This window comes from Hyperolius riggenbachi, chromosome 7 (assembly GCF_040937935.1).
Source record: "Hyperolius riggenbachi isolate aHypRig1 chromosome 7, aHypRig1.pri, whole genome shotgun sequence".
In the NCBI taxonomy this organism is placed as follows: domain Eukaryota; kingdom Metazoa; phylum Chordata; class Amphibia; order Anura; family Hyperoliidae; genus Hyperolius; species Hyperolius riggenbachi.
The window spans coordinates 163,638,367-163,649,333 of NC_090652.1; the positions used below are offsets into that span (position 1 = coordinate 163,638,367).

The window sequence follows — 10,967 nt, forward strand, 5'->3', positions numbered from 1 at the left end:
GATCTGCCTATATACACTAAAAGGGGGGGGAAGTGTATCTGCCTATACTAAAGGGGGGATCTGGCTATATATGCTAAAGAGGGGGATCAGGCTATATACATTAAGCGGGGGAAGGGGGGGAACTGCCTATATACACTAAAGGGGATCTACACTAAAGGGAAGTGGGGAAGTGTGTCTGCCTATACTAAAGGGGAGATATGGCAATATAAGCTAAAGTGGGGGATCTGCCTATACTAAAGGGGGATCTAGCTATATACATTAAGGGGACGGACGGACTGCCTATGTACACTAAAGTGGTGATCTGGCTATATACACTAAAGAGAGGGGAAAGAATCTGCCTAAATACACTAAGAGGGGGGGGGGGGGGATCTGGCTATATATACACTAAGGGGGATCTGCCTATATACACTAAAGGTGTGTGCGAGTGTGTATGTGTGGGGGGAGAGGGGGAATCTGGTTACACTAAAGGGGATCAGGATGGCTAACCTGTACTGCGATACCTACACTGGCTAACCTGTACTGCGGCACCTACACTGGCTAACCTGTACTGCGGCACCTACACTGGCTAACCTGTACTGTGGCACCTATACACTGGCTAACCTGTACTGCGATACCTACACTGGCTAACCTGTACTGCGGTACCTACACTGGCTAACCTGTACTGCGGTACCTAAACAGGCTAACCTGCACTGCAACACCTATAGCTGGATTACCTATACTGGGGCACCTATAGTTAGCTAACCTTTACTGGGGCACCTATAGCTGGCTAAACTATACTGGGGGCATTGTGAATTTAGTGCTAAAGCTCGATTTGAAGAAAATCGTGAAAAAATCGAAATCGCAATTTGAGAGAAAAATCGCAATTTCAGTTTTTTCCTAAAATCGTGCAGCCCTACTGAACCTTTTATCAACTAATTTTATGCCGGGAATACGCGGTGCGTTTCCGCGGCTCGATCGAGCCATTAGATGGATCGATTGATAATTTCCGACGTGTCCGATCACGCGCCAGATTGATTCCGTGCTCGATACCGCAGGCCGGGACAATCGAAAAAGATAAGGAAAACGAGCAGAAGATAAAAGAATCGCCCACGGGGACGAGCGGGAATCGATCCGGTGGCATAATCGAGCCGCGGAAACGTCCCGTGTAGTCCCGGCATTAGACTAGTCTCCTCGTTGGGTAATATCATGATTGTTATTTTCAAAAGCAGTTGCACGTGATTAGGCAGGCTGGCAGGCATCTTAATGTAGGTCCTTTTGAGGGAGTGATTTTGAAATAATTAAATGAAACTTTAAAAGGAGATGGACTAATTCAAAATATGTTGGGAAGAGATTCAGCGCTGTTGGAACTGAATAAACATAAAGCACATTAGCAAATCACACTGAGACAGTTCAACCTTACAAGACCACATTTTTTAACACTTTAAAATAAAAATATGGGACTCCAGGAATATCTTATTCTAGGTTAGTTCTGTAGATACGATTGTTTTATCCTGTCAGCTTATAGTCACTTTCAGATTAAAAATAACGTAGCATAAAGCATTACTGTAATAAATAGAAATTTAATGTTTAAAGTGTACCGAGGTGACGTGACATGAGATAAACATGTGCATGTACAGTACAAAACATTAACCAGGCTGTTTTACTTGTTTTATTTTGCTTCCTGAAAGAGGTAATTTCTAGGCATGGAAGTGACAGCTTCAGTCTTGTTGGTACCTTTTCGAGAATATAGTACCGGTAAACCTCACTAGCAAATTCATAGCTTCAAAAGTTTGTATTGCAGAATTCAACTTCTGAGGGCAGGGAGAGATAAAATACATATGAACTATTCACCTTTTTCTAACTCTGGGACACTTAATAGGCTGCCACTGATTAGAGACAATAAAACATTCAAACTACTTTGCAAATCTATAAATATAAAATGAAACCCTGAGATTTAAAAAAGTCCTTTTTAGGAGTAGGAGGATAAATATAATTGTTTACCTCATAGGTTTATTTTCACCTCGGGTTCACGTTAAGCGACGGTCCAGTTTACATGGCTAAAGTCTGTTCACGTCATGTCAATTATAATGTAGTTTCTTTTGTTTTTATTTATTAAACTTGACACATCAATAAATTCAAACATTGCAAAGCAAATGTATGCATAGATCTCAAAAGAACAGGATTCTGCGTATAACAGGTCGATGCAATATATAACCATACAATAATAACACAGCAGTCAAAGACTATGTAGGCCCCATTATACAACGTAGGAAAGGATCTATATGTTTGTAAGAGAGGACTTTTTCCAGTGCGACAAAATGCAATTAAATTTGGTGAGGGTTCCCCTATGCGTGTAGATTATTTTATGATCTGGCAGAATTGCATTCACAGAGTGAATCCATTCTCTACAAATAGGAGTAAGGGCTCTTCCTTCGGCAAGCGTGATCGCAAGCTGTTTTTTCCACTACCCAAGATTGCACCTTGCAGCTGTTGTAAACAAAGCGTGATCGCAGCGAGAATCACGCTAGCCAGCGATTGTGTGCGGTAAAAAGTTTAAACATGCTAATGGAAAATGAGCACTGCGATTTTCATATGTCACAGTGCTCTTGCGATCAGAAAGGCTGCAATTCGCTTTTTGAAGCGGATTGCAGCTAGTGGGGAAAAAAACCCTTATAGGGCGTATTTAGTGTGTGACTAGTGTTTTCCTGGCTAAATGCATGGGAGAGCTTTAGAGTTTTTATCATTAATGTGAATAGGCAGGAGATTTAAGAGGCAATTCCTTAGACTATATGGCACTGGGATACCCTTAACATCATGCAGGAATTTAGTAACGTGCAACTAGTAGGCATCGATTGCAGGGCATTCCCACATCATGTGATAAAACCACCCTGTGCTAAAGGGAAAAAGGGCCCCGGCTGGATAACGAAATGGCGCAGATGGATAATGAAATCTCAATGATAAACATCGTTTCCGGAATAGGTTAATAATAAATACGGTTTTAAAACAGACAGGAGTTGATAACGAAAATATATTAACGTTTAAAATCGTAACCTAATTCAACAATACAGCTTAACCCAACCCTACTCTCACATAGAACCCTTGCCTGGTGGTGCCTAAAATTAACCACTCCTTTGGTGGTGCCTAACGCTAACCACCAGGGGCCTTGCCTGGATCAGCTAAATGAAGCAAGAAGTAATCAGCAATATGGACCATGGTGGGTGGATAGTTTACTGGTTAAGGGCTCTGCCTCTGACAGTAAACCAGGACTCAGTAAGGAGAACTTGGGCAAGACTTCCTACTACTGCCTACTGAGCGTGCCCTGACTTGCTATTGCCTACTGAGCGTGCCCTGACTTTCTACTGCCTACTGAGCGTGCCCTGACTTTCTACTGCCTACTGAGCATGCCCTGACTTGCTACTGCCTACTAAGCGTGCCCTGACTTTCTACTGCCTACTGAGCATGCCCTGACTTGCTACTGCCTACTGAGCGTGCCCTAGTGGCTGTAGCTCTGGTGCTTAGAGTCCGCCAAGAGAAAAGTACAATATAAATGTTGTGTGTCTTGTATTTCCACATCTTGCCTGAGGTGGACAGCAAGGGGTTCTATAGCAATTGCAAATAGGAGAGGGGAGATTGAGCAACCCGGTGATGCAGTTTTAACCACTTCTCTACCACAGGGTTTTTCACCTAAAAACCACAGCAATTTTCACATTTAAGGGAGGCAAGGGTTAATGGGCTTAATGGGGGTATCATTTATTTAAAAAAAAACTCACTAATGCTGATCAGTCACTAATGCTGTGTTAGTTATCTGAGATCCTCTCACGAGTGATCTCAGTAACTGTAACAGCATAGAGACTGATGCAATGTTTACACACATTCTGCATGAATGAGCACTGTCATTGGCTTTGTGAACACATGTTCACATCAGCCAATCATGGACCCGCGGGTGCCCGACGCGTATGCAAATTCGCGTGCACGCGAACGCGCACAGCAGCAAAATAAACAGGAGATGCCTATCTACGCCCCTGTGACTCAGGTGAAGTTTAAAGGGGCGTAGATAAGCGTGGCAGAGGTTGTTAAGTGGTTAAATATGTGTAATCCAAGTGACTGGTAGAGATGGCATGCAGACATAGCTGCTTCGTGATAACAGAATCTGCCACACTATGCTGTCCAGTGGCTACTCTGCATAATTAAGTTTTGAGGACTGTCTATTGTAGGGGACACAGAAGCATAGTGCCTAATTATGTTTTGGAGGATACACTGCCTATTTATATTTTGGAGGATACACTACCTAATTACATTTCAGGGGACACACAGCCCAATTTCTTAAGGGCCATATTGCCTTATATGATTTTGGGGACCATGCCTTAAAATATTTTGAGGGATACACTGACTAATTGTGTTTTAGGGGCACACTCCTTAATAAGGTGTGGAGGTACAACAGGCACTTTAAATATGTTGGCGGTGGAGTATATCGGGCATGCTGCGCTATGCATATGACCCTGTCGACGCACTCTGCTGCAGGGTCATATAAATCGTGTTTTTTTGCAGTGCGATCGCACCGCAATGGCCAGTTGTAAAACCAGGCCTCAAGTCTTTCTGAGCTGAAAAAAAGTTTATTTGGGACTTCTTCCAATCCCTAAAACTCTCTCTGGAGGGTAGCAGAACTGCAGCACTAAACCAGAGCGCCACTGTGCCCTCTGTAAGATGGCTGACCCCAGCTGGGTAGCAGGCTTCTGTGCATGCACAATTTTTTTTTTCTAGTCTTGATAAAGTGAAACATCAGAGGGGTTTTATTATAGTATACCTTTGTCTACTTTACTTTATTTCCCCTTTAACCTCTTTAGGACCATAGGCTTACACTCCCTAGTGACCAAGCAATTTTTTTTTACAATTTAGGGCACTGCAGCTTTAAGGGCTTGCTGCAGGGCTGTACATCTCAGCACACAAGTGATTCCGCCCCCTTTTCTGCCCTCCAACAGAACTTTCTGTTGGTGGGCTCTGATTGCTGCAGTGATGTTTATTTTGTATTTATTTATTTTTCAATAAATTTTACTATTTCTTTATTTATTTTTTACTATCCCTGCCCTCCCTCCCCCCACTAGCCAATCACATCGATTGGCTGTCATAGGCATTAGCCTATGACAGCCGATCGTCCTGTGCCTCCAGGGGGGACAGCCAAGTGACACGGCTGTCCCCAGTGCAGCGCTGTACATTGCAAATAGATGGTGGTGATCGCCGCTGGGACACTGGTGACGGAGCGGAGCTCTGTCATTCAAGCGAAGATGCGCATGCAATCTCCTGCAAAACACGCCTCCAGGACTTGATGCCAATCGGCGTTAGGCGGTCCTGGGGGAGCCAATTGGCGTGACGCGGTCGTATAGAGGTAAAAGGCCTATTTGGCTTGCTATCAAACTGCAAGCAAATTACAATCTTCTGGCAGATTTGTTTTAATACTGTTATGTTCATCATTCAGCTATGTCTTTTAGGATGTACAGTTTATCATGTGCCCAAACCTTTCTTTCCTAACTCAATTTTATATTTTTTTTTACCTTAAATTAGAACTGGGAGCAGCCATCTGGTAAAGGCAGCACACCCAGTTTGCAATTGTCTATACAACGGAAAGATTTCATGGAGGTAAGTACTGCTATGCTGTCATTTCATATTGTTAGCCATCTCCAGTTAACTCTATAGACTTCAAAAGTCTGCTTCACTATCAAAGGTATTTCTCCTGCCCCTTACATTGGCAGACTTGCTGTGTAAATTCCAGGCTGTAAGCCACAATGCAATGTCCTACATGTTTCCTTGGTGTTACAGAAGTACCATATCCCTAACTTTTCTCTGTATTGGAAAACCATATTAATATTAAGTATAAAATATTTTATGGCCATAGAAGGTCTTATCCTAAAGCTGAACATAAATTACAGAGTTGTTTAGTTTTCCCTTTGAGAATGGGCCCCGTGAGATAAGAAAAGGTTTTGAGTTGGTTAGTTTAAATCTTCAACACTGAAATTCTGCAGCATTTATCAGCTGTGGTTCTATGGTGCCACTTTTTACAGCGTCATCTAGTATTACCTTGGCTTGTCTAACTAAATGTCTCCCTTATGGTAAAGGGTGTAGGATATGTGAGGAACTATTAACCACTTGCCGACGGCTACACGCCGGTAGGCGTGGCCGCGGCGGCAGCCCCAGGACCGCCTAACGCCGATTGGCGGAAAGTCCTGGGGCTTGCATTTGCAGGAGATCGCGCATCTCCTGCTTGGTGGGCGGCGATCGCCGCTCTGGAGACTGTAACGGCGAAACCGCCGCTTAATTGTATTGTACAGCGCTGCGATCTGCAGCAGCGCTGTACTGGGGACAGCCGTGTGACACGGCTGTCCCCCTGGAGGACGAGAGAGCGATTGGCTCTCATAGGCTGAAGTCTATGACAGCCGATCGCCGTAATTGGCCGGCTGTGGGGAGGGAGGGAGCGAGGGAGGGAAGGGATTTAAAGGAAGAGGGTTTTTTTAAAAAAAAATTGGCAACACAAATATTTATTAAAAAAAAAATAAACATGGGGGGAGCGATCAGACCCCACCAACAGAGAGCTCTGTTGGTGGGGAGAAAAGGGGGGGGGGGAAATCACTCGTGTGCTATGTTGTGCGGCCCTGCAGCTTGGCCTTAAAGCTGCAGTGGCCTTTTAAACTAAAAATTGCCTGGTCACTAGGGGGTTTTAGCCCTGCAGTCCTCAAGAGGCTAAATTAGAGCCTGGATATTCCCATGCTTCACTTTGTGTAGGAGAGTACTGTTTCAAACTGCACTCTCCTACACAATGTCTGATGAATCGCATGTGCGCCATGCTGAAAAAATGGGGGGAGGGGGGGGGGGAGTTGTGCGACGCGCGCAGTACACTGTGCTGAAAAATGGGTGTGGCCATGGACCAGGGTGTGGAGCCAACTTAGCAATGGTGTGACACTGGACAAGGACTATGGTAGGGATTAGATTGTGAGCGCCTCTGACACAGGGACCCCCAATGTTTAGTGACAGGCCTCCTCTAGCTTAGGTGATGATAGGTGCCCCCAGTTTTAGGTAGCGTCAAGGACTCCTCCCCCAGTTTAGGTGGTGTCAGGTGCCCCCCAGTTTAGGTGGTGTCAGGTGCCCCCCAGTTTAGGTGGTGACAGGTGCCCCCCAGTGTAGGTGGTGACAGGTGCCTCCCCAAGTTTAGTGTCAGGGACCCCGCACTCAGTCAGTGGTCCCAGCAGCCAGCCACAGACCTCAGAATCAGCCGGTGACCAGTGAGAGCAGGCGCATGGTACCCTGTGGACACCGCACAGCATATGCGGAAGTGATGTCACTTCTGCATATCAGTGCGGTGTCCGCGAGCTACTAGCGCCCGCACTCACTGGTCGCCGGCTGATTAGAGGTCTGACGCTGGCTGCTGGCACTTTGCCTATTACATTATAGGCAGCAGGGACATCCAGGGGGAGGCCTCCACCCCATTTTGGCCAATGTGCGGACGCCCATGGACGGTGTACAGTTTCACCTTACTCTGCAAATCAGCACTCCAGAATATTGCAAAATTATTTATTCATGATCAAGATGAGAATGCAACATTTAGGGATGTTGTATCGTCCCTTTTTCAAGTACAACAAAGATTTACCAATAACAAATCCAGGCATGGTCCTGAATTCAGCACTCACCAACAGGTGATGTGCTCCTCCCCTGGCGTCTAGCGCTCTGAGATTGTCATCTGTGTTTTTATGTTCTTCATTCATGTATTTGTAGCTTAGTCAACCCGCATTCAAAATTTAAAGGGACCCGGTCTCAAAACTCACAGATAGCTAGCTGCTAACACAACATCCCAAAATGAATGAGATTGGTGGCACATATCCAACAGGCATGTGAGCTATACCACTCTATCACAATCTTCAGCAGGAAATTCAAATATTCCAACTACTGTACTAGTTTCCTGTGATTTCAGGGTGGAAATGTGGAGATTGTGGCAATGCATGATGAGAAGATAAAAAGGAATCTTTCATAAAGTGGACCTGAAGTGGGAGAGATGTCAGATTTATGTCCTTTTAAACAATGCCAGTCCCCTGGTTGTCTTCTCTTGATCTTTTTGGCTTCAACAACATCAGATTGACATACCTGAAATTAGCTTGAAGCCAGTGCAGTCAGACTATGGTCACAGCATCTGATACTGAATAATTATTCTGGGGGGTTGTTTAAAGTATCAGCGGCAGAAAATCAGCAAGACAGCCTGGCAATATGCATTGTTTGAAAGGAAATACATATGGTAGCTTCCATATCCCCCCCAGTGATTGATTACTTTAAAAGTGTATTCAAGCTTTTAGCACAGGAACAGGTATGTGTTTTGGTGTATCTATATAATGTGACTATATGTTTTGTTTTGCAGCGTGCTTTGTACCGGTCATCTCACATCGATGAAAATGATGTACAGACAGTCTCTCACAAGTGTTTAGTCGTAGAGCTTACACAGTATGAACAGATGATCAAGACAAAGAAATACCAGGACAGTGAGGATCTCTACTACCTTGCAGGAACTTATGAACCCACCACAGGAATGATCTACAACACCGATGGAGTTCCTGTCATCTGCTAAATATGGACAGTGTCACAAACGAGATGTTTTTATTTTGACAATCATTAGGACACTTATATTTAGTAGGGAGGGTTGTAAATTAACACTACATCTAGAAAGATGACTGCAAATGATATATATGTATGTATATATCAATCACAGTAATATTCATTAGACGTAGATATAGATAGAGATTCATCACTATCACATATGTATCTAACGAAAGTACATGTACATAGACGCTCACTGGTTACACTGAAGTGAAGAATAATATTCCAGAATGTCTTTCCACAGTAATATGCCTATTGAACACATGAAGCACTTAGAAAAGGCACACATTGACTCTATGACTGTATTAGAATAGAACAACTAAAATGGCTGATAAAGGAGAGGCAGCTAAAAGTACTCAGTATTTTGGACAAAGCGGTTCAGATGATGGTACTATGTTCTGGACCAAACTGGTTGTGACAGTTTATTTTAAATATATGGTTGTAACCGTTTATTTTAACTTAAATGGGATCATGTGTGCACATGCGAGATTTTACACAGTAGCACTTTTACTGTACCTAAGTACAATTATATAAAAAAAAATACATTTCATGCTGATATGCTGCCATGTAATGCAATACTGCATTCCAGCTATTTCAAATCTTCAAAGAACTGTTAACTGACCTTTTCAGACAATCTTCAGATGAAAAGAAATAGTCTTTTACCTATGTTACCTCTAAAATGTATCATTTTGTTGAACATTTCTGTGTGTTCTCTTTCATAAAATTTATTGTAGCGAATGTCTTTGTGTGTAGTTCTTTACATTTTTATATGTATGCAGCTAAATAATATTGATTCCACAATGGCTGTTTTTTTTGTACTACAATGCTTCCAGATAATGTGTCCATTTAAATAAACACTTAATGTCTTAATGTGTACAGAATATGATGCCCGGTTCTGGGACAAGGTAATCCACACCTACAGTACATCTACAAAAAGTAAGCTATGCATGGTGCACATCACCAAATAATGTTAATCCAGGCCCTGTCAGAAAACCACCATGGCTGCAGTCCCATGGAGCAGTCACAATATGTGGCCTCATTACCAGATATTTTATAGCCTATACATATGCATACAATTATTTTACGTGAATTTTTATACAATTGTGGCTTGTTGGCATGCTTAATAGAGTATGGACCTGCTTTAACCTCTTAAGGATCATTGGCTTAAACCCCCTTAAAGACCAGGCCATTTTTTTTTATAAATTAGGCCACTACAGCTTTAGGGGCTGGCTTAATTAGTTACTTAATTAGTGATCCCCCCCCCCCCATTCTGCCCACCAACAGAGCTCTCTGTTGGTGGGGTCTGATCGCTCCCCCAATGTTTATTTTGTTGGTAAATATTTGTCTTTCTTTTTGTAATAAATGTGACCATTTCTTAATTTATTTTTTTTAAGCCCGCCCTTCCTCTCCCCAACAGCCAATCACCATGATTAGCTGTCATAGGCAGCCACTTTAAAAACAATTTAAAATGTAAAAGCTAAGTAATTTCTCATCTTGATCATGACAACTGTAATAGTTGAAAGGATTTTATTGCACTTATGACTTGTTTTGTCACGATTTAGCATTGGTGCAGTACAATGATTTGAACCACTGTGGTTGTCTTCAAAGAAGTAAGAAAATACCTTTTTTGTTTTTTATTTTATTTTTTTAATATCTTATGACATTTGGGCTCCCCTCCCCATTGTATTGTTTTATCTTCCTTGGGAGGGCAGTAGTGTTGGGCGAACATCTAGATGTTCGGGTTCGGGCCGAACAGGCCGAACATGGCCGCGATGTTCGGGTGTTCGACCCGAACTCCGAACATAATGGAAGTCAATGGGGACCCGAACTTTTGTGGTTTGTAAAGCCTCCTTACATGCTACATACCCCAAATTTACAGGGTATGTGCACCTTGGGAGTGGGTACAAGAGGAAAAAAAAATTAGCAAAAAGAGCTTATAGTTTTTGAGAAAATCGATTTTAAAGTTTCAAAGGGAAAACTGTCTTTTAAATGCGGGAAATGTCTGTTTTCTTTGCACAGGTAACATGCTTTTTGTCGGCATGCAGTCATAAATGTAATACATATAAGAGGTTCCAGGAAAAGGGACCGGTAACGCTAACCCAGCAGCAGCACACGTGATGGAACAGGAGGAGGCGCAGGAGGAGAAGGCCACGCTTTGTGAGACACAACAACCCAGGCCTTGCATGAGGACAAAAAGCGTGCGGATAGCATGCTTTGTACCGCCATGCAGTCATAAATGTAATAAAGATAAGTGGTTCAATAAACAGGGACCACGCGGCAACGCTAACCCAGCAGCAGCAGACGTGATGGAACAGGAGGAGGAGCAGGAGGAGAAGGCCACGCTTTGTGAGACACAA

At 43.2% G+C, this 10,967-nt stretch overlaps 1 protein-coding gene across 2 annotated transcripts in view; it reads left to right on the forward strand.

The window, feature by feature from the left end:
- TNRC18 (trinucleotide repeat containing 18) overlaps positions 1–9,367 on the forward strand; it is a 225,605-nt gene extending 216,238 nt beyond the window's left edge. For both annotated transcript variants that reach the window (XM_068244834.1, XM_068244835.1), the window contains exons 28-29: positions 5,539–5,613; positions 8,375–9,367. In XM_068244834.1, coding sequence (XP_068100935.1) covers positions 5,539–5,613; positions 8,375–8,581 — 282 coding nt within the window. In that variant the 3' untranslated portion in view covers positions 8,582–9,367. The remainder of the gene's footprint in view (positions 1–5,538; positions 5,614–8,374) is intronic.
- The last annotated feature ends 1,600 nt before the right edge of the window (positions 9,368–10,967 follow it).